We start from the raw sequence: 25,509 nt of genomic DNA on the forward strand, positions 1-25,509 counted from the left end.
ACATTGTACACTCAAGTGTTTATGGCTTGTGTATTGCAGGTTGCTCATGGTTTCTAGAAAGTATGTAAGGACAGAAGTTGCTTGTTTATTGTTTGCATTCCAGCCCAAGAGGGGGCGCTGTGCAAAAACTGCACCCCCATAGTGTCCATCATCTGACGAACACTCAGCTGGCCCTCCACTAACGTTTTAATATCAACGAGTCTGTCGACAATGTTCACATCTTGACCGTTGGGCCCCTAACTGCTATAACTTACAATTAGTCCGTTGCCTTTTTTCCTTAAAGTTCTACATCATGGAGCCGTCTGCGCCTAAAAGGTTTGTGAACATCTGCCTTGTTAAAAACGTGCTTGAAAGCCACTGACTAGCTAGCTGAAAGGCTAATGTAGACGGGAGCTGTCGTTCAGCTAGCGGATGCTAACTTAGTTAGCTTCGCCGGTATTCTATCAAACTTTCTACTCAGTTAACCTGAGTTAACTGTTCTTGAAGCAATGTGTTAAAGCCTCCAACATTTGTGGCTTTCTAGCTTTTTTTGTTGTTGGGTAACTGCTGATGTTAACTTCGTTAGTGCCTTATCGCGAGCAATTTGATACGTTATTATTCCGACACAGTAATGAATTGAGTCTGAACTCAAACGATCTGACATCTCCTAAAACAAATGAGTATACTTGGTAACCATTTCATTTATTTGTGTCATGTGTAAAGTGCTTAGTGAAAATAGTGCCTCTATCTGTTTACCATTTTTCCACATTACTTTTTCAGAGACCTTATCAACCTCCCTAATAAATTGCATATGAAGACACCAAAGGGCACCAAAACTTAATATCCACCAAAACAATTTGTGTTTGAGTGCATTATTCCCAATTTTTTATTAATTCATTGCTCTAACTTTATTCTAGGTAGTGGAAACCACAGTAATTTTGATTCCGGACGCTCCTCTGCTGTAGTGTTTTTGTTTGGTTTCACTACTTGTTTTTAGTTACTCTATAAAACTGAGGTTGCAAGTGACGTGTTTGTTCCATTTCTACAGCAAGCTGAAAAAACTGAGCGAGGACAGTCTGACCAAGCAACCAGAGGAAGTGTTTGATGTTTTAGAGAAACTCGGTGAAGGGTAAGATGTTTTTGTCATGACTACCCTCCATTTCCACTTGTGTGCCACTGACTATAGATATCTTGAGGCCATCAGACACAGTAGCCTGTACTTTTTTCAGATGCACATCTTTTCTTTTGTTATTCATTTGTTAATACTGTAATAGCAGCTAACTTTTTTTCCATTGTTGATTAATCTGTTGATTATTTTCTCGCTTAATTGATTAGTTATTTAGTTTATAAAAGTCAGAAAATGGGAAAAATATCGATCAGTGTTTCCCAAAGCCCAAGATGACGTCTTCTTGTTTGGTCCACAACCCGAAGATATTCAGTTTACTGCCCCAGAGGAGTGAAGAAACCAGAAAATATTCACATTTAAGATGCTGGAATCAAAGAATTTAAAAGAAAAAAAAAATCCAAATCAAAGTTGTTCTCAAGTTGTTGGCCATTCATTTGAGAGTTGACAACTAATCAATTAATCATTGCAGCTCCATATTGTCATTTATAAAATGCATTGTGGACATATTGTGACTAAACGTCTGTATGTGTGTTTAGTTCCTATGGCAGCGTGTTCAAAGCCATCCATAAGGAGTCAGGCCAGGTGGTGGCCATCAAGCAGGTACCTGTGGAGTCTGATCTTCAAGAGATCATCAAGGAGATTTCCATCATGCAGCAGTGTGACAGGTTAGGAGAGAACACAGCTTTCCCCAAACCTCCCAATTCACTTCTATCCTCAGAGCATCATATTGATTGTTGACTTTGCTCAAAGTTACATGTTTGATTTACCAGTATTGCTGCCATTAGCTGCTGCAGCTCTCTGTCCTGACGGACAACTTTTCTTATTCTGTTTTTGTTCTCTTTTGATAACTACTCTGTTTGGCATTTCCTTCTAGCCCTTACGTAGTGAAGTACTATGGCAGCTACTTCAAGAACACAGACCTGTGGATTGTCATGGAGTACTGTGGAGCCGGCTCTGTCTCTGACATCATCAGACTGCGCAACAAGACAGTGGGTTCTTACAGAGAATTATAGTTGTGGTGTTTGTGTGGCAGCACTAAAATGTTAGTGGTTCACAAAGGCTCAGAGTTCATACTTCTATGATATATTTCACTCAGGGCATATTGTTTATAATGTATATCCTAGACTGACACACCTGTGATGCTTATAAAGGCTCAGTGTCCTGATGACCGTTCTGGCCTTTATACGGTTCGTACCAAACTCTGTCTACTGTCTCCATTTTTAACAGTAGTGCACATGAAAAGATGAAAGGATAGATGGGCCGAATGGGCTATAGACACTTATAAAAGAATTTTAATAATTTGCAAAGCTCATTTAGCTGTGCCGTAGGGGAAACATTTAGTTGTTGATTGTTTGTCACGTACTGGCAAAACTGGTGATCTCAAAAAACTCAAGAAGTCATACTTACGTTACATACCTGAGTTACAAGGTTGAATTTCTTCATTGATTCTTGGATCTTATTTTGGCCTTGTGTTTCCTTTTACTTTCTCAAATCAGTTGACAGAAGATGAGATCGCCACTATCCTGAAGTCGACACTGAAGGGTCTCGAATACCTTCACTTCATGAGGAAGATCCATCGGGACATCAAGGCAGGGAACATCCTGCTCAACACTGAGGGGCACGCCAAACTTGCAGACTTTGGAGTTGCTGGACAACTAACGGTAACATTACAGCTGTTGTTTGAGGGGTGTACTAGTGACGTCAATGTGAATGTTCTCATCAAAGGTCCAGTTGGAACGTATAATCTTTAACTGATGTTGTGAATCCACATGAACCATTCAAGCTCATAGCATTGATACCAGCACTTCTTTACCTCTGAAGGACACCATGGCAAAGAGAAACACTGTGATTGGTACTCCGTTCTGGATGGCCCCTGAGGTGATCCAGGAGATAGGCTACAACTGTGTGGCTGACATCTGGTCCCTGGGCATCACGTCTATAGAGATGGCAGAGGGCAAACCCCCCTACGCTGACATCCATCCCATGAGAGTGAGTGTAACCGTGGTTTGTTGAGGAAGGGTGTTTAGACCCAGCTACTTCTCTCTGAACCAGGGGCTTAGAAAGTTTGGATTTGAGGTGCCTAAAGAACAAATGGCTGACATGATGCCTTGTGATGTTTTTTTTCCATTTTCTTTGTTATCCCATCTGACTTTCTGAATCCTCTCTGTGCTCCTCCAGGCTATCTTCATGATCCCCACCAACCCCCCTCCAACATTCAGGAAGCCGGAGCTTTGGACAGACGAGTTTACAGACTTTGTCAAAAAGTGTCTGGTCAAGAATCCAGAGCAGAGAGCAACCGCCACACAGCTCCTACAGGTAGGAGGAAGGACACACACATAAAAACTTTTAATAGCAAAATATAAATACCTGGGGTGAACAAAATAACATGGATGCTCCCTTTGTGTTTACACTGTGTCAGAGAACCATTGAGGTGCTAAGCATTATCAGTTACCACAAACACTCTTTTTGTCTCTCTCTCTCTCTCTTTGTTATGTGTTCTTGTGAATGTCCAGCACCCATTCATCAGCCAGGCCAAGCCGGTCACAATCCTGAGAGACCTGATAACTGAGGCCATGGAGATGAAAGCCAAGAGGCAGCAGGAGCAGCAGAGAGAGCTGGAGGAGGACGACGACAACTCTGTACGTATGCTGAGGTGTCAACAAAAAGTTTGTGTTTAAGCAACCCCTCGATTTGACTGGACTTGTTTAATGGGCATATGATCATGTCCAGGAGGAGGAGACCGAGGTGGACTCTCACACTATGGTGAAGTCAGGCTCAGAGGGGGCAGGAACCATGCGGGCCACCAGCACCATGAGTGATGGTGCGCAGACCATGATCGAACACGGCAGCACCATGCTAGAGTCAGACCTGGGCACTATGGTCATCAATAGTGATGATGATGAAGAGGAGGAGGAGGACCAGAGATCCATGAGACGTGAGCTCATATATGATGTCAATTCAGTTATGGGTAGAAAAGACATGAATCTTCAAAATCAGGGTAGTAATTGAGGTGTAATATTAATGTTGACATGATGACACAGAACCCTCTTCCTCCTCCACAGGGCACGCCACCCCCCAACAGCCGATACGTCCATCCTTCATGGACTATTTTGACAAGCAGGACTCGAATAAAGCAGCCCAGCAGCAGGAGAACTACAACCACAACCAGCCGCAGGAGCAGCCCGGCTATCACATCCAGTCCAAGAACGTCTTCCCTGACAACTGGAAAGTGCCTCAGGACGGAGACTTTGACTTTGTGAGTAACATCTTCCACGAGCATTCGGTGGGACTGCTGTAATTAATGCCGTTTGACCGAAAGGAATATATGCTAGTGCTTCAGTGGTAAAAAATAGCAAAAATGAAGCAGTTCTCACAAGAAAAATGTGATTCATCCCCCTTTTTCCTTTGCTGTTTGTCTGACTGTCTATTTGTGTGCTGCCTCCCAGCTGAAGAACCTGGACTTTGAGGAGCTGCAGATGCGCCTGAGTGCCTTGGATCCTATGATGGAGCGGGAGATTGAGGAGCTCAGGCAGCGCTACACTGCCAAAAGGCAGCCCATCTTGGACGCCATGGATGCCAAGAAGAGACGACAACAGAACTTCTGAGTGCTCCTCCCTCCGGTCTCGGTTTCCCAAAGCCACCGTCACCGCAAAACTTCATTCGGCCTCATTGACTCAGAGGAACTAAGATGACCTTATTGTCTTTGTTGGAAGCTCATTGCTGTTCTGACTGACTGCTAACTGGCCTCTGGAGGAAGCTAAGTGCTTCTTTTACTCGGTGACATCCATTTTGGCTCCTGGAATCCACACTTGTCTGCCTTGTTTCATGTCTACATGCTGTTCTGACATTTTAGATCGTATATTTGTTTCTACGGTTCCTGTAAAGTCACTGTCCTGTGAATGATGCTCAGGACTGCGGCCAAAAAGAGAACTAAGGCTTGGCGACGTCTGAAAGTCACAAAACGAATTTCCTCTTTTCCAAACGCAGACAACCCTCGGGGAATCGCCACCAACAAGTAAGGACGCCTATCCTCTGGCAGTAGCAGCAGTATAATCACCAGGTCAATGACAAGTGGTCTTTTTTCCTCAGATGTTTCACTTACAGTGTAAATATGATATAGAGCCTAGTCTGGAAATACCTGCAACAAAAGCTGTGGAGGCTTGTTCATGACCAAAGACAATCAAGATAATGTTGATTAAGTTGAGAATGCCTTAAAATATTTGAAAAATGGTTTTCAAAGTAAGCAGTGTAATAAAACGAGTTGTTACACAGTTAAATCCATTTCCTCACATGGAGATGAGTTGGAAATGGACTATGGGAAGAAGCAAGAATGGACAGAAATCATGTGGATGGTGGGCGGATCGTGCATGTTTTCAATCGCTGGTGGATCCGAAAAATTTGAAACTTATTTCATTAGTCTTAATCATTTATTTCATTTTGTTGTTTTCACTTTGATTTTCTGGGCTTCTTCAGTGCTGCCACACTCCATGTATCCTAGTGCCTCGTAACACACCTGTCCCAGTTCTCCATCGCTCTCTGAGCTCACATGTACTCAGCGCTCTTCGTGAATTTTAAATCTGAGTTCTTATTCGATAAAAGGATCCACCAAACTCAAATTAAAACCAGAGTTGGCACCAAAGTTCATTCCGAAGTTTTAAGAAAATAAATCTATTTTTTCCGTACAAGCAGAAGCATTCCTAAATACTGTATGACTTATTTTTATGTCTCTAGAGAAAAACCCCTTTAGATTTATTTGAGTTGTTTTCTGTAAGTGTTCCACAGTACGACTGATTAACTACAGATTACAATATGACTGTCTAAGGCATTTAAACCAGAAGTGGGGCCATCTGATATGTGAAGTTTTGAAGAAGACCATATTAGTTCAGTGCTCAGTGAAGAAGACCAAATAACACAAGCAGTCATATAAACTGCTTTATGGCTGTAGTCCAAGAAAGAAAACACATCAGGGTCAGATATAAGACTTAAGTTATTGATACTGTATAGATAAGGAAACAGAGCATCAGCCATGTGTCTGATATCTGGATTTCAGACTAAAATTTAAAATTGCATTAAGGGTTTTTTCAGCAGTTTATATCTGCATTTCATCAATGTGTGAGAATGTGCTGGGGGGGGGGGGGGGGGTTGTTTTTTTTGTAACATGTAGGTGTGACGTGCTGAATGAAGGAATGAAGATACACTGTGAGCTCATGGTGTGTGTTTGAGACACACTCATTAACAGCTAAAAACTGTATTTCGACAAAACTTGTCTGGTAACTTAACCAAATTTAAGGAACACTATTTAAACATGTATAAAAATACTGGCTGGTATCAGATTCTCAGATCAGAATTGGCTTCCAACGTTTATTTCACAATTCTGAATCTTTAATTGAAAACTCTTATAATCAAGTTAAGGACACTTTTGGTCTCTTCATGGAGGAAACAAACTGCTCTGTTATGGATGTAAAGTCTTGCTGTTGACATGTTGATTGAACACATGCTAGTAATGACCCTTGGAATGAATCATGACTGTCTTTATATGTCTGAGCATTATGTCTGCAGGTTGCTGTTACACATGAATGTTAATGTGCGGTGTGGTTCTGCCCACACTTACTGCATATTAATGATACCATAATCTAAAAATGGACCTGTTACACTGTCTTGTATCTCATCTGATGGACAATGTGACCAAAATAAGCTCACATTCTAAACACGCGAATCCAAGTTTCAGTCAGTGCTCTCTCAGCCTTTGAATGATCACGTTTGTTTGCTGTTGTTTTTTTTTTTTCTGTTCGTCTTTTGTTTGTGAGCCTGCTCTGTCACAGAATTCTTGCTTTGAATTATTTTCATATATTAAGTCTGCGGTGCATTGGCAACTGACATACAAGCATTCACACCTTATTTATTAAATGTGTTTAAACTCTTTCGGCGACACTGGTTTAAATATGGTAGCTGATTTGGCTGTTAATATTTTGGCCCTCTGTCAAATATATGTTGCTTGATTTCGGCGTGTTTTAGACTATGCATGTTTATAAATTATGTCTGCTATTTAGTGGAATGCTCTTGTATTAACTGCACAGGTAGGAGTACTGTTAATGTGAAAGCTGGATATTCAGCTTTAACAAAAATCTTGCTCTGTACAATAAAAAAAGCCCCGTTTGAAAGACGACATTGCGGAGAATCTGCCATAATATGTATAGTTATCTGAAATCACTCTTTGATATACGGCTATATGATTTGATTATTTCACTGTTAATCCTGCTATGTAACATCTTGAGGGTGTAGAGTGGAATGTAAGCATTTATGTTTGAACCACATAATTTATTATCTATTGTTTGTAATACTTTATAAAGATTTGAAAAGATGCAAGAAATAATAAAAGTTACTTATAGTTAACCATAACTGCAGTGGAGTGCCTTTATCTAATCTGAGACTCTATAAAAGGAGCCTTAAACCTCTAAGTTGACTGTTGCAGCTGAAACCATCATCACTGACCATGCATATGACATCTGTATTACCGTAACTCTCCTATTATGGACGCCACTATTCGTTTGCATGCGTTTTTCTCGGAAGCGCCTTTAGAAATGCCATTACAGTAATACTATCTGCCATTACGGTAGACTTTACTGCAACAACTGTTCATGCCACCAGTTGCACAACCAGCTCCCTCGTTAACAGACGGTGTGCGGCGCAGAGAGATTTGGGGAAAATAAGCAGGAAATCATGTCTGCGCTGAACAGAAGGATCGTCAACACGGCATCAGCCCCGGCTGCCATCGGCCCGTACAGGTAAGGAAACCCTCAAAACAGAAAAATGCAGGAGTTTCTATTTATAGCGACACGTGGGCTGCAGAAGATGGCACATGAAGGGTTTGAATGAACGCGAAACTCAAGGACAGAACAATGTTTGATCCGGGGCGGGTCTTAGTGTTCAGTGAACTCACCTGCTGGACGTCACAAAAGCAAAGTGCCAAAGAGGAAGCAGCAGCCGAAGAGTCGAAAGCTGTGACAGCAGGTGTGAAATGGCAACCATTCGTCGACAGTTTCCCTACACGCCAAAAGCCCCTGTCAGACAGGGAGTGTACAGGTAAGAAGAATTAATGTCCTATCTGACGGTAAATACACTGTGCCTGCAGCAGAGAGGCTGAAATGTGCAGAAAGTTGAAAAAGAAAAAAGATACCGTTTAGTTTTTTTAACAACTTGTCAGAAAAAAAGTCACAGAAGTGATGAAAAATCGTGAATTAACCTAAAAAAAACCCCAAAAAAGAGTCGAAGACTTGTTTAATTTAGTCTACACAGTTTCACAACTTGAGGCGTGTTCCTGCTCTGACCAATTAGCTGTCAGTGGGCGGGGTTGCGTCAGACAGCGTAGCCTATGAATGGCCGGCAAGAAAGAAAACGCTTCAAGGTTATTGAGCCATTGTTGAAGCCTTTTTTTCCTCTGGCTGTTTGTTCTGGTGGTAAAATGTTCTTATCTGTTATTTGCCACAACGTTTGACTTGATAATCAAATCATGCCCCAAGCTGTCAGTGTCACTGAGACATTTTAAGTGCAGATACAGTGTAGGTTTGTACCGCAAACAGCTTTTTCAGAAGGCTTTTTAGTGATGTTCATCAGTGAAATAGAAGTTATTTTAAATCTTCATTACTTCATTAACACCTGACCGTTCATTCATATATGATAAGAATAAGATATCCTACATTTATTGATAAGTATCTAAAGCAGGTTCAGAGAGAGTCGATACAGACACCAAAATGTATCAGAGTTTGATTATCTTATGTAATAGTGACAGTGTCTTCGTATGTGTGTGTGTGTGTGTGTGTGTGTGTGTGTCATCCAGCCAGTCGGTGGTTGTGGACAGAACGATGTACATTTCTGGTCAGCTGGGGCTGGACGTGGCCTCTGGTCAGCTGGTGGATGGAGGAGTGCAGGCCCAGGCCAAACAGGTGCGGCTCACAGGGACTCAGGATAGTGATGATGATGATGATGATGATGGTTGACCATGTTTGAACATCAGATGACAGGACACTTAATGTGACATCTGCCTGTTTTATTTATTGGCCGAGAGGCAGCGGTGCATTGTAACAAAGTACATTTACCCAGTACACTGTACTTAAAGTACAAAAGGTACTTGTAGTTTATGTGAGTCTTTTTTTCATGACACTTTCTGCTTCTATTCCAGTAGATCTCAAATATTTCATTCATTTTATTTGACAGCTTTAGTTACTAGCTACTGTACAAATTAGTGTTTTTACCCTCAAAACATTCAAAGAGTTAATAAAACATGAGGTTTTGTTATAAATTAAACTTAAACTATTAGTCAATTAATCAGTGACTTGGTTCATGACTGTGAAAAATAGTTGAAAATGAGCTCCACCTCAACCAACTAAAACAGTAAAATCATGCTTTTACATCAATGCAAATGATATATAATAATGTAACAGTCACAGGGGACATTTTTCTGCATTGAATACTTTTACTTTTAATAGTCTAGGCACATTGTCCTGATTATACTTGCACAATTCGTGTAGTGTTTAAGTGTAAAATGTTAAAGTTTCCTTAAATGACAAAAGCACAAGTTGCATGCATGCATTATTGCATTATTTCCTTTGTAGGATTTTTTGTTCACATTTTAGTGCTTTTTACTCCCAGCAAAAGGGATCAAACCTGTAAAATAAATAAATAAGAACATAGAATTAAACTGACTAAGCAACAAAGACAAAATCAATAAGCTGACAGTGATAATCAAGAATAAAAGCATGTTTCCTGCAACTTTTCTGACTGCCTAGTAAATCTAAAAATCTGATCAGTACATATAAAGAAATAACAGAAGGTGATTAAATATTGACCCTACTTCTCATCCCTCAGGCTCTCATCAATATGGGGGAGATCCTTAAAGCTGCTGGCTGCGACTACACCAATGGTGAGACCTCAGTCCTCAGTACAGTTTTCTTATGATTTCCATATTCAAACGTAACAATCTCCCTGACAAACTCTTTGATTCCAGTGGTGAAGACGACGGTGCTACTCGCCGATATAAACGACTTCAACAGTGTCAACGAGGTGTACAAAACATGTAAGGCTTTGTTATTCACTTTCATGGTCGGTGCCTTAGATTTCATGCTGGAAAGCAGATTATAATGGAAAGTGATAAATTTAATCACATTGATAAAACGTGCCATGTTTTTGGAAATATATGAAAACAGCCACAGTGGGGCAGCATTTAACCATGATTATACAAACATCCCAGTTTATTCACCTCCTGAAAGCATTGTTGCTGAAGCCCTGCAGCAGAATAATGTTTTTCCTGCACAAACACCTGAGTGACTTTTTGTCATGTGACTGAGGTTCACATGACAAAACTCCTCCTCCTCACTTTGTTCCTTGTATAGAGAGTTTTAATTGGGAAGTGAGGCGATGGGAGAGGAGGCTTCTGTTTTAGTGAATATGAGCTGAGAAATGAAACAAATCTAAATACTTGTCTTTATTATTTATATTTATTGATCGTCATGTTTACATAGCCTTGTATATGGAGGGTTGAGTGTGCCAACTGAATAATACAGACTTTTACTTATAATAAATCTTTAGATTTGCCAATTAATAATTCAATTTCCTTATTATGTCCCTAAATTAGTTTATATTTCAATTTAAAATTGGAGTCGCAAATTTTTTTCTGTACGTACAGTATATCATATTCCATATCGGAATATAATTGATGCCTTTTTAATGACTTTTCATGACTGTGTTATATTATACGCAGCTTTCTTTAATTTAAAGATGTGTAATTAGCGTTCCATTTGATAATTAAATTAAATTCAGAACACAATTTACTAATAGATTTCAATTAACACTTTAAAAAGTCTGTATTTATGCTAGCTCCTCATGTATTCCTATAAGGGGATGTGGTGCCTCGTATTTCACTGACATCTCTCAGAAACTGACGGCTGACAGGTGTAGCAGTCACCTGACAGACGGGCTCACTCAGCCCCTCCTCGGCTGCATGAAAGCAGCCTCCTCTCACAGGCTGCTCGGCCTGGGCATTTCCTCCTGGATCACAACAGCCAGGTGTAATGGAAGCTGCAGTGCCCAGTGAGTTGTAACTGGACACCTCTGTGCAGGCACACAGATGTAACCCAACGCTCCCAGCAGGCTTTGCTCTGTGGGCCATTGACTCAGGTACGGGCCTGCCACCCTCCTGACTCTACTCAACCCTAAACCACCAGCGGGGAACTTTCCCTGACCCGGATCAGAGCAAGGAGAGGACAAACATGTGTCTCTTCTAAAATGTGATTGCTCATATTTATGTTTGAGATTTGTCCCACCAGATGCTTTACACTTTACCCTTAAATCCTCAAAACTGCATAATGTCAGAACTTCTCAGTTATACTGCAAACAATAATGTCCTGCAATGTAACTGAAAGCACATTTAAGTGTTTATTAATTAATTTGTAAGCTGCTATAACTCCTCCTGTGGCACAAGTGAGTGGAGGCTGATTTATAAACATTTGCAGTTTCTGCACATTAATAAACACAAAAAAATGTCCTTATATCTGCATACAAGCTCATTATAGCCATAAACCATGAATCAAATGTTTACATAGCGCTTATGAATGCTATATATGAGGGTTTGCAGTAAAGGGTCAACCCAAATGAAAAGACCTATGCCTCAGGGTTTATCACCTACCTGTAGACATTAATAAATCACCTGTTCACCATCAATAAAACCTTTACACTTTATAAACTCTTTCTAGAAAGTATGCATCATTAGAAGGTCAAATGATCCATTTATAGCGAGTCATCCATTAACCTGGTGGCTTTGGTTATAATGTAGATGTTTTCCCTCCAGTTTTCAGCAGTAACTTTCCTGCCAGAGCTGCCTACCAAGTCGCCGCTCTGCCGAGAGTAAGTACTCAGAAAACCTTTACACCACTGCAGCACCCTGTGGAACATTCAGCACAGGTCATATACATCAATACACACCAATACACACGGGTGCATGCTCAATCATCCGTGCCAGGCATTTGACATCATCTGTGTGCATGGAGTGTAAAATGCTACTAAAAAACATCGTTGCTATGAAACAGGCTGAAAGCGATGCTGTCTTAGCACACACACGCACCTGGATGGTGTGTGTTCATTTGTATCCGTGCAAGCAGCATGGCTCTGAATTGTCTCACCAACTATTCACTGGATCACTGTGAAAGTTTGTCCAGACATTCATGAACTCCAGAGGATGAATCCGACCAAGTTTGGTGATCTTACAGCCTTTCCTCTACCGCCACCATCAGGCCGTAATTATTATTGACCAAAGCTTTAGAACAAAACACCTGCAGAACTAATGGCCTTAGCTGTAGTGTGTTTACTCTTAATTTCCTGTAAGTACAACCTCTTAGAGTTGCTAGCATGGCTGCATAGACTCTTGTTAAAAGTGTTCCTGTTACCCACATTGCTCTTCTCCTTGCTCTCTTCAGGGTGGACTGGTGGAAATTGAGGCTATTGCTGTTCTCGGTCCTCTCTCAGACTCCTGACTAGCCGGCCACGTTCCAAACAAGTTGTAACCACCAAGTGACCTTATAGCTGTGCAGCAGAAGCCTGTTGCATTTCCAGATGACACATGAAAGACCAAACCAGGATTATGTTCTTTTTCCGTAGTCAGGTTTTAGCATAGTTTCTTCTCTGGCTGCTGTAGCTGGATGAACGGTTTTCAGTATTATAAGAACAGAGCAGCACTTAATTCACCAGTATTTGGTTTGTGGCTAATATTCATTTCACACCTGACACATTTCAAGCAAGACATCATGTAAAGTGGGATTGTTTCTGTATAACCAGTCCAGACCAGTAACATTCTCTGGTCACAGTGGCCCCATTCAGGGTCAACTTCCTCTTATCTTCTGTTTGGTTGCAGAGAATTGTTTTAACAGTGCAGCTCTCACTAATAAAAAATTTAGTAAAACCTCTTGTCCCAAAGTGATTATTGCTCCTAAAAGGTCACACTCATGCATTACGATATCAAAGAATGTGCATTTATTAGATGTTTTTTAAGGTGGTCTTTTTAATTTTTTTTCAGAGTTCATAGCTTATTACAGATTTCAGGTCACCTTTCCAGAGAGAGATCATGACACATCAGAAACCAAAAAAAAAAAAAAAAACCCCAAAAACATGTACTCTTATCTCATTCGTGCTCTTCTATTAATGTTTAAAATCAGTTAGACAGTCCTAAAGTATCAGCTCTTTATTACAAACATGGTCGAAAAATCAAAGCCTGCTACCCAAAAAGAATAGAATTTTATAAATCAAATAACATTTTGGCTTTGGTTTTCTTACAGAATGGACTCTGAGTTAAAGGCAGATATGATGTTTCAGATAATCTGCTATTATAAATTGCTATATGGATAATAAATAGAAATTTCAAGTTATTCTGACATCCTCTGAAAATGAACACACCCGCTAAGTGCAGTGGGATTCTGTCTAAATTCTGCTTGCGGGCAGAAATTGCAGCCTTACGCCATCGTGAGGGGAAGAAGGCACAGTGATGACTGAGGGAACCCTGAATGAAAGTGGTTACCACAGGGTCTTCAACTTGGCAACGAGGCGATGTCTGTCACACACACACACGCACACACCTACACATGCGTTCACTCATGCATAAACAAGTTAAGACACCTCCAACAAACTAATCTGTGCAGTCATTCATGTTGGACTTCACTCGCTGGGAGCTGAAAACAGAGAGAGGGGAAACATGTTGGGGTTTCTGTGGACATTTCAATGTGGATTATGTGACTTTGTGTCGCCACTCACCTGGTGCCTCCTCTGTTTTGGGTTCTGAATCAGTCGCTGTGGCCTCTGCTTTTTCTGTTTAGGAAGGAAAAGACAGATTAACAGAGACATCTAATTTTTGCGAAGATATAAAATGTTCAATGCTGAGAGGACCACAAATGCAATTCTATTCAGTTTTATTTGTATAGCCCGATACCAGGAATCACAGATTTGCCTCAAGGGACTTTAAAATCCGTGCAGCATATGACACCTTTTATCCCTACATCCTTGATTTAGATAAGGAAAATCTTTTTTTTAAATGTTACACATCAAAGAACCTGGGCTGGTGTGTAAACTCCAGGTGAGCAACCAGCCTGCCAAAACCGAATCGAATGTACAAAACCTCCATTGTACTGGATTACAGCAGAAATCTCAAAACCTGGACAACCTGCATGGCTAGATACAGCTCAATCTGCATGAGGAAATATGTTTGTATATTTGTAATATGGGTGACCCTTTAGGACCAGAGCTGAAGATTTAGACTGAGTCTGCACTGGACATCCAACATCAAACCTTCATTATTTAGCCACAGGAGAAACACATTCAGTCACAGTTGTCATGACTTTTATATCAGAGGCTTGTGACTGCAGGTGATTTCCACCAAACCAGTCCCCGCCCTGACCACAAACAGATCCACGAGTGGACGAGCTTCAGCGTCTGCTCTGCTAATGTGACACTCGATCCTCTCTCTCCATTGGCTGTGAATCGAGGCACCGTTCGTGGCCAGTGGAAGCCCTATATGTGTTGGCACGCTCTAGTTTCTCTGTGGACTCAGATTGCACCTTAATGAGACCACGGTGACAACAAAGTGTTGGCAACACACACACACAGCACACACACACTCTTTATTTTTGATTGGATCATCCATAAAGTGGGCTCTGGTCTTCCTGGGGTCCTCACAGACACGACATCAACTGTGGCAAAGCTTGAACTGAGGGTGAGTGAAATTGGAGACCAAAGGGGGGTCAAGATGAAGTGAAGCCGGAGGTCAAGGAGAGTACTGACTATTTACTTGTCTAAATTAGGATAAAAATCTACAAATATGTATTTTAAAATAAATTTAGGGTTCTTAATCCCTGTCTAACTGTCAAGTAAACAGCCGGTTGGGCTTTTCTGTCTGTCTGTTCTCTCCTGTTTTATGTATGAGTCAAAACTGATTCTGCTGCAGGAGATTGTACTACTGACACAACAGCCCAGCACTCAAACTCGGATGAAACCTAACAGAGGGGTTTTTTGCTTAAAACATCCCAAAGACAAACTGCAGATGAGTTTTGACCCTGACAGCATTAATATGGCTTTAGATTTATGCACAGAAGGAATGGCACATGCACAGGGTGACTGTTTAAATAAATGCTTCTCATTACTTAATTAAAGGATTCAGGCTGGAGAATCACTGTGCTTCTAATCCTACTGAAGGTATAAGTAAACCACAACAATAAAAAGCATCTTTGGAGGTAATTTGCAGATCTCCCATTGCATAAGTGCACAGTGCACTGGCTTTGCTGCCTTGTCCGTCTTTCTTTCTGCATTGCAGTGGTAGACGCTTTGCATGAGACAAAGAGGAAAATGAAGAGCTGACCTCGGGAACCTGCCGGCTGCTTGTCATTTGCATCATGAAGCAATAAGCGAAGTGATAGCAGTAAATGTAATGCACTATGTCATGCAGCTCCCCGTGGAGCACTTCCATGTATAGACGATCATTTAGAGGCAAGTTTGCCGAGAGGCAGCCAGACAGTCACTGTACTGGAATTTAGAGTCGAGATTGTTATGTCGCACCGGGAGAGGTAACAAATACCACATGCTTACAAGTTTCATCCAAGTTTTAACCTTAAAAAACATACACAGAAACTACATTATGTGTTTAGTTTGGGAAGAATGTCCATGCTGTCCTTTAACAACAAATCTGTAACATGCAATGGCCTGCCACCATATTTGTGCACTATCATACAACTAAAAAAAAGTCTTGGGTGACAGCTGACAATCAGGAGCTGATCCTGAAGTTATATTTTTGGTCTTTAACATTAGTTTCAATCTCAGCAGAAAAAAGTTACAGATGAACGGACTGTTCAGACATTTTACACATCCTACACGTGCACACTGCCAGGAGGAAGAACATATTCTGTCAAAAACTTTCTTCCTGACTGCAGCTCAATGAAAAGACTCCTCTAGGACTCCAAACAGGAATAAAATTAAAATAATTGTTCATTAATTCACTGTCATCTAGAAATTCAACCCATACTTAAAGTGTCGAGGCGGATTCTTAAATGCTATCTAAATAAACAGAAGTGTGACTTAGACACACATTCCCCTGGATGCCTCTGCTGAGTTTATTAAAGGCCAAAGTCATGTCTGTGTGTTGTTGGATACCGTCTGGTTACCGCCATTGCAGCGGGACTGTGGAGGGTCTAGGGAAAGACCGAAGTGACATTATGTACCTGGGCGCTATAGCAGCCTGTGTTCACTGGGTCACTATGCGGGAGGCGGAGCGGCGCTCAGGTTACTGCTGGTCCATGAAACAATTGTACATCTTGTCCCTCATAAATCCTCCTTCCCTCAGTGGGACACATAAATATTGTGACTATTGATTTCTACCTAATTAAAATACCAGTTTCACAGATGGTACCTCTTTAGATGTTCTGTGGGCAACAACAAGTTCATTAGGCACACACACACACACACACACCCACACACACAGATAAATACCCACACATATGCAGCTCCGTCCTTATCAGCTTTATAACCTAGAGCTAAAAATGGCTATGAAGCATTCGGTCAGTGTGATAGACATCGTAAAACTATCACCAGGCAGTCATTGTGTTTGGAGATTAGGATAAAGGTGTGATTTGCATATAAAATAAAGCTCACACTGAAAGTGATTACATGCTTAGAGCCTTGCAAGGCCTCGGCTAGCAGCTTTAAACTGGTCATTGTGCAGAGACAAAGAGGGGCAGGTCAGGTAAAGATGTTCAGGGGAATTAAAGGAAAACAGAACGCAAAGCTGAGTATGTTTGTCTCAGCTGTAAAAATGTTTGTATAAGTGGGCCAGAACTTTAGTTTGTGAATGAATTTCTTTTAATGGAAAAATATCTCACAAATTGTCACTGGCCTGTCACAGTGTTGTTTCTGACTCCAACCCACCTTGCTCAGGAGCTGCAGCAGCAGGCTCCGAGGAGCTCGCCGCTGCCTCTGTGCCGCCGTCTGCCGCCGCCTCTCCGCCGCCGTCTGCCGCTGCCGGGGCGTCCGCAGGTGCTGCTGCTTCTGCAGCAGGCTGAGGCTCCTCCCCTGCAGGTGGAGCTGCAGCGGTGCTGTCCGCAGATGTCGCAGCTACAGCAGGTTCGTCTGCAGGCTTAGCATCGCCGCCATGAGCAGGCGTCTGGTCCGGAATAGTTTCACTGTCCTCAGCTACTTTCCCATTCTCATTGGCTGCCCCTGTCAAGTATTAACACAGCACGTGATCCAAACATTCCAACAAAACAGTTCAAACTTACTGTATCTGCAGAATTCATGAATCACTTGTTCATATCTTTTTCCTGATTTTTTTCAAGTTGTCATACATCTAAATGAAAAGTGCATCAATTATGTACCATATTGCTGTTGTTCATATTATTTAGATGGAATAGACAAAACCTTAAATTCTTTTATCACAGACACAGTTCATAATGTGCACAGGAACCTTTGTTACACAGTATGACAAGGTAGTATTTGCTTTCACTGGGGTTTCATATGCTAAACATACTGTTCTAACGGTGTTGTTCTGTCTGATTTGGGTTAAAACTTTCCTCACATGTATCTACTGAGTCTCTCACTTTGCAGGGTGCTTCCACATCCCCTGGGCCCCTGCTGCACCTCTCTCTCCTTCATTTCATGTCATCTGTTTCCAAACATGGTTTCCATTGTTTCAGTTTACCTTTTGTTTGTGTTACCTATGTGATGGCCAGAAAATAAACTTAACCCAAAGCCAGAGAGTTAACAAGTAATAAATATCATTATGGGGGCCACGCCACGTCCTGTCATACACTATTCAGGCATTGTTGACATGCTTCATTGTAAATTTGCTGAACACTCAGTCTGTGTGAGTGTCTGTCGTAAAAAATGCAATTACATTTCATACGTTTAGAGGGGAATAAACAATAAACAATGTATTAATGCTGTCATGTTTCATACAAACTTGATTCCATAAAAGTGGGGCTGCTGTGTAAAACATAAAATAAAACAGAATGCAATCATCTGCAAAGAGACTGTGTTTACAGACAGCAGTTATACAAAGTGTTCCTGAGCTCATGCAGTAACATCCTTTGTCCAATCATGTGTTCACAAAGTGTTGTGAACAACTGAGCCTTTCCAGGATGCCCCTTTCATACAATCATGATACTATCACCTGTTACCAATCAACCTGTTTACCTGTGGAATGTTCCAAACAGGTGTTTTTGGAGACTTCCACAACTTTCCCAGTCTCTTGCTTAGAATAAGCAGATATTAACAAAAATCAATGAAGCTGATGAAGTCGAACATTAAATATAGTGTTTTCTGTACTGTTTTCAATTTACTATATGTCAAAAAGGATGATCAAATGATCACATTCTGTTTTATTTATGTTTTTTTTTGGGGGGGGGGGGGGGATTTGGCGACAGTGGCGAGGAGAAACTTTTTTGGGAAGTTGCAATTTCAAACGTTTACTGAGAATGTAGCTGGTGGTAAAATAAAAATCTTATGCAAGCAAAATGACTCCTCACACCTAGGGATTAATCTCCAGTCTCTAAAGCTGAAGTGAAGTGAAGCTGCCAAACCATTCAGCCAAACAAAAAAGAGGAACAACAGGTGTTCAATTCTCTTAAAACAGACTCATCATCTGGTCCTTCTTGAAGGAAGTGGGAAGAGAATATGCTGCTGCTACCTGCCACACATCACTGAGTAGGAAGCAAATAACAGCATAAAGAGAATACCACTGGCACATAATTGGAAGCACAAAGGGTTAATGATTATGTAGACTGTTGTTAATAAACACTGACAGCCTAATACCACATAGCTCTCAGCTCTATCAACAGGTTGCCATGTGTTAAAGGATATTGAGTATCACTTCCTTGTAGACCTGTTTTTTCTGAAGGATTTGCAAGTATTTGCATGGATCAGAGAACGGATCATCAACCTTCTATGTTTGTCCCAACATTTTGGGAACAATTTGCATGATATTTGTCACCAAATTTTCCTTTAAAAAAGATTACATCCTTTAAGTGTTTTTTGACAAACATCGATCTTGAGCCTGCCAACACAATCCACAGTATTATCTTCTAATAAAGGTGAATGAGGACATCCACTTTGTCAGATGAAGGATGCTGACATATGTGTGACACTTTGAGAGTTTTAAACCAGCAGGTTTTAACAAATGAATGAACCGCAGGTTAATAAATGTCACCCATCTCCTTTCTTGGGAGTGACAAGTAGCAACAGACGAAGGAAATGAGCCACATGCAAAAATAAGATAACATCCTGCTAAATTTCCATCTGACCTCTCAGACGATTTTAACAGGAACACCTCGCTGCTCGGTGTCACTCAGCTCATAAACCTGGAGAGCGACTTGCAAGCAAAGCCCTGCCTTTTATTGAGGGTCGTAGGGGTAGAGGTCAGAATCAGCTGCAGGACATGAGCTCAAACACACCTTAGCAGGGTCAGAGGCAGTTTCTTAGTTCACTATGTCACCCTAAGTCTTTGCATTTGAGCATACTTCATTATGTGAGGATGCAGGCATGTGCCTCCATGCTGTCATTGCACACCTGTAACATCCCTTTAAGGAATGCAGAGAATGAGCACCGGCTCAGAGGTGGTCCCACTTGGTGAATGTTTTACCAGATTTCCCTGGTTATTCTTTAATGGTCTCTCAAATAATGCTTAAGCTTGAGCTGCACACATTTATTGTAATTGTAAACAACACAGATTGTGGCAAAAATAGACATTTGACAGCTTCGGAAGGTGAATTACATTTGTCCTGCACATATTAATAAGTTTCTACTCTTCCTTAACACTGCTAAATGCAAACACCGGATCCAGTGTTGGTGGTTTACCTTGAAACGTATGCTAGTTTTCACCACAGCCGGGCCATCTCTGACCCACTACAACAAAGGAGTGTCCAAGGTGGCTTCTCTATTTCCTATTGAAACCGTAGACTGTCACCAAATCTGCTTTCATGCCACCGTCTCTCAGGGAGGACAGAGCCAGAAACCGCTGTTAAATAATCACAATAAACTTTCCCATCCTGTCACTGTGAGCACTAAAACTAAAGACATCAGATACTGTACCCACAGAAAGACACTGATCATCATTTGCATGTAAACTGTGTCCTCTTTATCAGAGCAGTGTTCACCAGAGTATAATTACATGGATGGTGGAACTGTATTTGGACATGGCAGTGAACTTCTGCCATGACACCATTTTCACCCAACAAGGCTATTTATAGTATCAACAGAAATAAAATAACTATTGAACGTGTTTTGATCGATACTTTTGATTTCAATAATCATTTATAGATATGATCTGAGCGGTATCATTATAGCAAATGAGCATTTTCAGATATGTCCCTGCCATTAACATCTCTAAAGTGAAACCAGGGATAGTGCTTGGTCACTGTCTTACTGCTTCACATCTTAGAGATAGATCATTTCACACTGCAAAAAATACACAACAGCATGTATAAATTATTTTCGAATAGGAAATAGTAGCATCTAATGCACTGCTGACAACATATCTATTATTTTCAGTCACTAATCCATATTATACTAATAAAATATTCAGTGTTTGGCCACTTAAAATATGCTTGCAGTGAATGCTACCTAGCTGCATATACAACATATGTTATCAGTATTTTCCACATCTCTCATAAACATTTTACTGCATTATATATAGGTGTAAGGCTGTGTGCATCACCTGTTGTGCTGGCTCCGTTGCTCTCCTCGGGCTTAGCACTGGGTCGAGTCGTATCTACCGCTGAAGTTTGGGAACTGGTGGAGCATCCCATCCTGCCCTGTGCACATAGAGGACTGGATGGTGAACTTCAGAGTGAAGAGGCGAGGAGAGGCTATAGCTGCACTGATGACGTCGTGCATAAATATCGTCTCTGTAAATGGAGAGGACTCAAAACTATGGTCAGCGAACAGCCTGGAGGAGACACAAAACACACGGGCTGCTCGTCGAATTCCTTTAGTCCCGTGCGTAATTGCGCATCATGCTTGTTCCTCCAAAAACGCGTTCATCTGTTTGCGTCGTGGCCACAAGACTCTAAACAGTTGGGCGCACAGGTGAAATGTGGGCTTTTTGTTGTGTGCTGGAACCGAGGCTGTTTCCAGGAGGCTGGCGCGGGGACAAAAATACATTATTCAGTCAGCTGCCACCTCTTGGGGCGGGGAAAGTGAACCAGTAGCCAAACCAGCAACTAGACCCACTATCAGTGTGCCCATGAGCATACACAGCAACCCTGTGTTAATTTACTGGAGAAGCGTAATGTCCAGTGGAAGTGTGGCAAAATGTGTAACACATCACCCACCTGCTCCTAGATAGAAGAAGAACTGGAATCCAAAGTGTAGTAATTCCACAAACAAATCAAGTACAAAACCTTGACCAGCAAAATGTACCTAAAGCAAGTAAAGTCCATGTTAGACATCAGAAGAGACTGCGTTATCTTTTATACATTAATGTATAAGTATCGTTTTAATGTTGTATACTTTATATACATAGTTTAATCTATAACAGTGCGTCATGTTTCATAAATGATCAAATGTAAGAAGAGAAAAATTGTAAAATTGATGAATGAAAACAAACCTTTAAATAGATACAGAAATGTCATAATGAAATGTAATGGATATACAATCACTTTTGTTGCATAGTTAGCACAATTAATAACCAATTCTTGGCTTTAATCACTGTAGGGTCTGTGCGTATGAAAGATTGAAAGATTTAATTTAATTTTTTTTATTCTTCTGTAAATATTGCTTGTTCTACGCATCTATTCAGAAAATTGCCTTGCCTTATCTATTTTGTGTTTTTGTGGCATTAATGCTTATTGCATACTATTATTCATCCGTAAGAAGCACATTCGTTGTTCTGTGTTAACTTAAAGACCTCTAAAGCGTTTGCAGCGGATGGTCTGCGCAGTACTCATCTGCGCAGGCCCAGCGACAGATAGCAGCGCAATGCACCATGGAACTTCCTTTCTCTCCGAGGCCATATTGGAGTTAACTTACAGTAAGACGAGCTCCGCGTTTTCAGATAAAAAATCTCTGGGCTTTGTTTGTTTTAACATTTTGTTACTATCAGGACCTTAACGACAGTTTTCTCCTTCCTCCCTGTCGCCCGCAGGTTGGCCGGTCCGGACTAAACCGCAAAAATGGTGGCCGCAAAGAAAACGGTGAGTGGCGCTGGTCCACCGGAGTGCACGCGCCGCTCTAGCTGCTTCACGTGGAGACGTGTTTCTGTCAGGGCCTGCTAGCCTAGCGCTGTAACTCTACCACAAACGTATTACTTGGGACCTACATATATTGTTTGCGTTCAGTTATCGCGGCTGTATATGTTTATATCACATGTGTTGGTTGTCCCTGAATGTCCCTATATCGTCCATCCATCTGACGTCGGCTGACTTGCGTAGCTGGAATTGCCGTTTAACATTGGCATTATGGCTAATGCTAATTTGCTAAATCTAACGGCAGCAAAATGTCAGTACCGTGGCAACAATTCATGACAGTATCTATTAACAACTGGTTTGATGTGCTGACCTTCTTGTGTCTTCTTGATATTGTTGTATCTATTCTCCCAGTATGCTACTTTGGATGTTGCGTGAGAGCAGCGATGGACAAGTGGTGTTAGCTTGTAGCCGGTCAGCCGGCACTAACTTTAGTATATGTATATCTATGCGTGTTCAGAAAAAGTCCATGGAGTCCATCAACTCCCGACTCCAGCTGGTGATGAAGAGTGGAAAATACGTCCTGGGCTACAAACAGTCCCAGAAGATGATCCGCCAAGGCAAAGCCAAGCTGGTTATCCTGGCCAACAACTGCCCAGCCCTCAGGTATATGAAGATTATCAATAATCAGGGAGCGTTTATTGTCATTACACAAGTGCAACGAAATTATATTCGGTTAAAACAATAAGTTAATTCACTACATTCATTAAAGTAATTGCTATTTTCGATCTAAGTTTGTGTAAACAAATAGTGTCATAGGCAGCTTTTTGAGATTTGTCTGTAGCAACAACTGTAAGATGGAAGAGTGTATGTGGTTGGTAGAGATTAGCATGAGATTTTCACTGTAGCAGGACAGCAACAAAAAGAATATAGCATCAACCACTGTTGCATCTAATCACAGTATGATGATCATTTATATGCAGTATTTTCCATATGTTTGATATGTTCATGCTCTATATTGTAAGGATTCTGGGAGAAGGAGAAATATTTTTTTCTTTTTCATTGAAGTAACATTTGTTAGCACATTCTGTTCAAAATATGGCAGGCTCATGCAAAACGTTTCATGTGCAAACTGATGCTTGCATGTCAGATATTGGTAAGGGTTTAAATATTGATCGATAGACAAAAATCTCAATTGACCTGATTTATGTGCTCACACAGTACTGCGTTTAATGGATGTTTTGCCTCAATACAGGTTATATTTGAAGCACAGCAGGTGTGAGGCTGTTCTGTTATAAATTGTCTGGTTACACACTGAAATTGATTATATTTAAACATTGACTAAAGTCAAAAAATTTGTACCTGCTGCTTTGACTCACATTTTCCTTTGTCTCTGCCCTGGCCAGGAAATCTGAGATTGAGTACTACGCCATGCTTGCCAAGACTGGTGTCCACCACTACAGTGGAAACAACATCGAGCTTGGTACAGCCTGCGGCAAATACTACAGGGTGTGCACACTGGCCATTATTGACCCTGGTGAGTACATACCTTTTGTATTGGACATCATCTACAGTAATGTGCAATTGATTCTCAAGTTCTTCCTCTACAATTACAAACATTGAACTTGTTCTTTGGTTATTTCATGATGGAGTGGGCCCATACTTAAGTATTTAATCGACTAATAGGATGTTTCTGACACGAGCTTGTGCCAGGCACTGTCTGGTAGCAAAACTGATGGAAGGATGCTAGCCTCACGGAACTAACACACCAGTAACACTTCAAATCAAGACAGGAGAAAATGTGTTGGAAACGTAGCCAGATTTGTGATGTAATATGAGCTGAGAAATGAACATCCAGGCTTCAGTATCACTACTGTAGGGCAAATGAAGTTTGCCAGAACAAAAACTTTTTAAAAAATCCTTTCAACAAACAGTAATTTCTGCCCCTAGAGGTCTCTCAGTCAGAACAATAATAAAAGACAGTTTGATGTCGTGCAGTAGTGTGGGATCGTGGGAGTTGTCTTCACTGTTAAACAACCACCATTGCTGATGAAAGTCAATAGTCATGCTCTGTTACAAGTGAAAGGTGCAAACAGTAGTAATCAATAGAGTGGCTAGCTGCCTAGACTTTCTTTCTCACTCTCATGTATCATCTGGTGCTTCTCTGGAAGTTATAGTAACTAGAGGGAGTAGGGTCTGTCTGAAAAATACACAACACACTCCCTGAGATTTTGAGGGGCGTGTCATGTATTGGGCGTGTCCTGTGGTTTGCTGCTCTGTGTCCACACATAGACCAGCTTGACCAGACGGGATATATGGGATATGACGTTATTGACAGGCAACCTAATAGCACACACTGCTACCTTTAATAAAATTGCTGATTTCTCTGGGTTTGAATATTGTTGCTGACATTTGGGATAATGCAAGGACACAACTCAACAAAAATGTGTGTTTTTTATTTATTTATTTATTTTTTTTAAACACTTCTGCTAGGATATGCTTTACATCCTACCACATGGTTTCCTCTGCGAATTTTTGCGCCTGTTGGACCTGCTTATCAAAGTGGTCCAGTCAGGACTAGTGGTTCGCTAGATGAAAGCCGCTCAGAGTGCTCGGTTGAACTGTGCCAGTACTTTCTGGCCAGTTCATGAATGCTCTGGTGGTAACATTTACCCTCATAACATCAAATTTTGTCATTTTGTACATTTGTATGTCATTTTTTAAATTTTGATCCACTGAACTTTTGTTGTTCTGTTCCTCTTCAGGCGATTCTGACATCATCAGGAGCATGCCAGATCAGCAGCAGCCACCTCAGTAGAACTGTTCCCCCAGCTCATTGTTATAAATAAAATCGCTGTTAACAGTACATGCTGCTGTCCTGTAATTTCTGAACAGTATAACCTGCCTCTACAGGCAGTGTGTTATTCCTGCGTGTGTCCAGCAGAGACCACCAGCATGCTCTGTGGTTTTCTCAGATGAGGTTTCCCCATGAACATTTTCAAGGTCTGCTTGAGGGATTTCCTGGTGTCTCTGCAAAGCTGTTAACAATGCTGACACTGTCGGCATGGAAATAAGTCTGGAAAATCACAGTCGATCTTTCTTCAGAGGCTTGTGTAACAAAGCTTGACAACATCTGTTTCTGTGCAAATGACGATTTGCCCAACTGACTGCTTTATCAGTGCGTTGATGTTAAAATTACGCAAC

The 25,509-nt window shown here is 41.1% G+C and overlaps 4 protein-coding genes across 7 annotated transcripts; 3 read left to right on the forward strand and 1 right to left on the reverse strand.

Annotated features, from left to right (window-relative positions):
• The first annotated feature begins 168 nt into the window (after nucleotides 1-168).
• Nucleotides 169-6,249, forward strand: stk3 (serine/threonine kinase 3 (STE20 homolog, yeast)). Its single transcript, XM_041955055.1, has 11 exons — nucleotides 169-315; nucleotides 1,028-1,108; nucleotides 1,642-1,770; nucleotides 1,980-2,094; nucleotides 2,602-2,766; nucleotides 2,927-3,094; nucleotides 3,284-3,421; nucleotides 3,619-3,744; nucleotides 3,836-4,040; nucleotides 4,168-4,361; nucleotides 4,552-6,249. The coding sequence occupies exons 1-11, from the start codon at nucleotides 293-295 to the stop codon at nucleotides 4,708-4,710; spliced, it is 1,503 nt and encodes a 500-aa protein (XP_041810989.1). The 5' UTR covers nucleotides 169-292; the 3' UTR covers nucleotides 4,711-6,249.
• A 1,501-nt stretch (nucleotides 6,250-7,750) lies between these two features.
• On the forward strand, nucleotides 7,751-13,048 carry rida (reactive intermediate imine deaminase A homolog). 2 transcript variants are annotated; one of them, XM_041955152.1, is made up of 6 exons: nucleotides 7,751-7,890; nucleotides 8,943-9,048; nucleotides 9,971-10,025; nucleotides 10,110-10,178; nucleotides 11,949-12,004; nucleotides 12,574-13,048. In XM_041955152.1, exons 1-6 carry the CDS (start codon nucleotides 7,826-7,828, stop codon nucleotides 12,628-12,630), a joined length of 408 nt encoding a protein of 135 aa, XP_041811086.1. In that variant the 5' UTR covers nucleotides 7,751-7,825; the 3' UTR covers nucleotides 12,631-13,048. The 2 variants fall into 2 exon arrangements, with proteins under 2 accessions (XP_041811086.1, XP_041811085.1); XM_041955151.1 differs by lacking the exon at nucleotides 7,751-7,890 and adding an exon at nucleotides 7,933-8,188.
• A 212-nt stretch (nucleotides 13,049-13,260) lies between these two features.
• Nucleotides 13,261-22,770, reverse strand: si:dkey-284p5.3 (uncharacterized protein LOC557830 homolog). Of its 3 annotated transcripts, none has more exons than XM_041955361.1 (5): nucleotides 22,679-22,770; nucleotides 20,838-20,934; nucleotides 17,057-17,347; nucleotides 13,901-13,954; nucleotides 13,261-13,818 (listed from the first exon to the last, which is right to left on the reverse strand). In XM_041955361.1, the coding sequence occupies exons 2-5, from the start codon at nucleotides 20,926-20,928 to the stop codon at nucleotides 13,805-13,807; spliced, it is 450 nt and encodes a 149-aa protein (XP_041811295.1). In that variant the 5' UTR covers nucleotides 20,929-20,934; nucleotides 22,679-22,770; the 3' UTR covers nucleotides 13,261-13,804. The 3 variants fall into 3 exon arrangements, with proteins under 3 accessions (XP_041811295.1, XP_041811296.1, XP_041811294.1); XM_041955362.1 differs by lacking the exon at nucleotides 22,679-22,770 and adding an exon at nucleotides 21,454-21,475; XM_041955360.1 differs by lacking the exon at nucleotides 22,679-22,770 and having other exon boundaries at nucleotides 20,838-21,114.
• rpl30 (ribosomal protein L30) lies at nucleotides 22,099-25,171 on the forward strand. Its single transcript, XM_041955363.1, has 5 exons — nucleotides 22,099-22,151; nucleotides 22,266-22,314; nucleotides 22,826-22,971; nucleotides 23,712-23,842; nucleotides 25,071-25,171. Exons 2-5 carry the CDS (start codon nucleotides 22,294-22,296, stop codon nucleotides 25,121-25,123), a joined length of 351 nt encoding a protein of 116 aa, XP_041811297.1. The 5' UTR covers nucleotides 22,099-22,151; nucleotides 22,266-22,293; the 3' UTR covers nucleotides 25,124-25,171.
• The last annotated feature ends 338 nt before the right edge of the window (nucleotides 25,172-25,509 follow it).

The sequence above is a fragment of the Chelmon rostratus genome, chromosome 16, assembly GCF_017976325.1.
Source record: "Chelmon rostratus isolate fCheRos1 chromosome 16, fCheRos1.pri, whole genome shotgun sequence".
In the NCBI taxonomy this organism is placed as follows: Eukaryota; Metazoa; Chordata; class Actinopteri; order Chaetodontiformes; family Chaetodontidae; genus Chelmon; species Chelmon rostratus.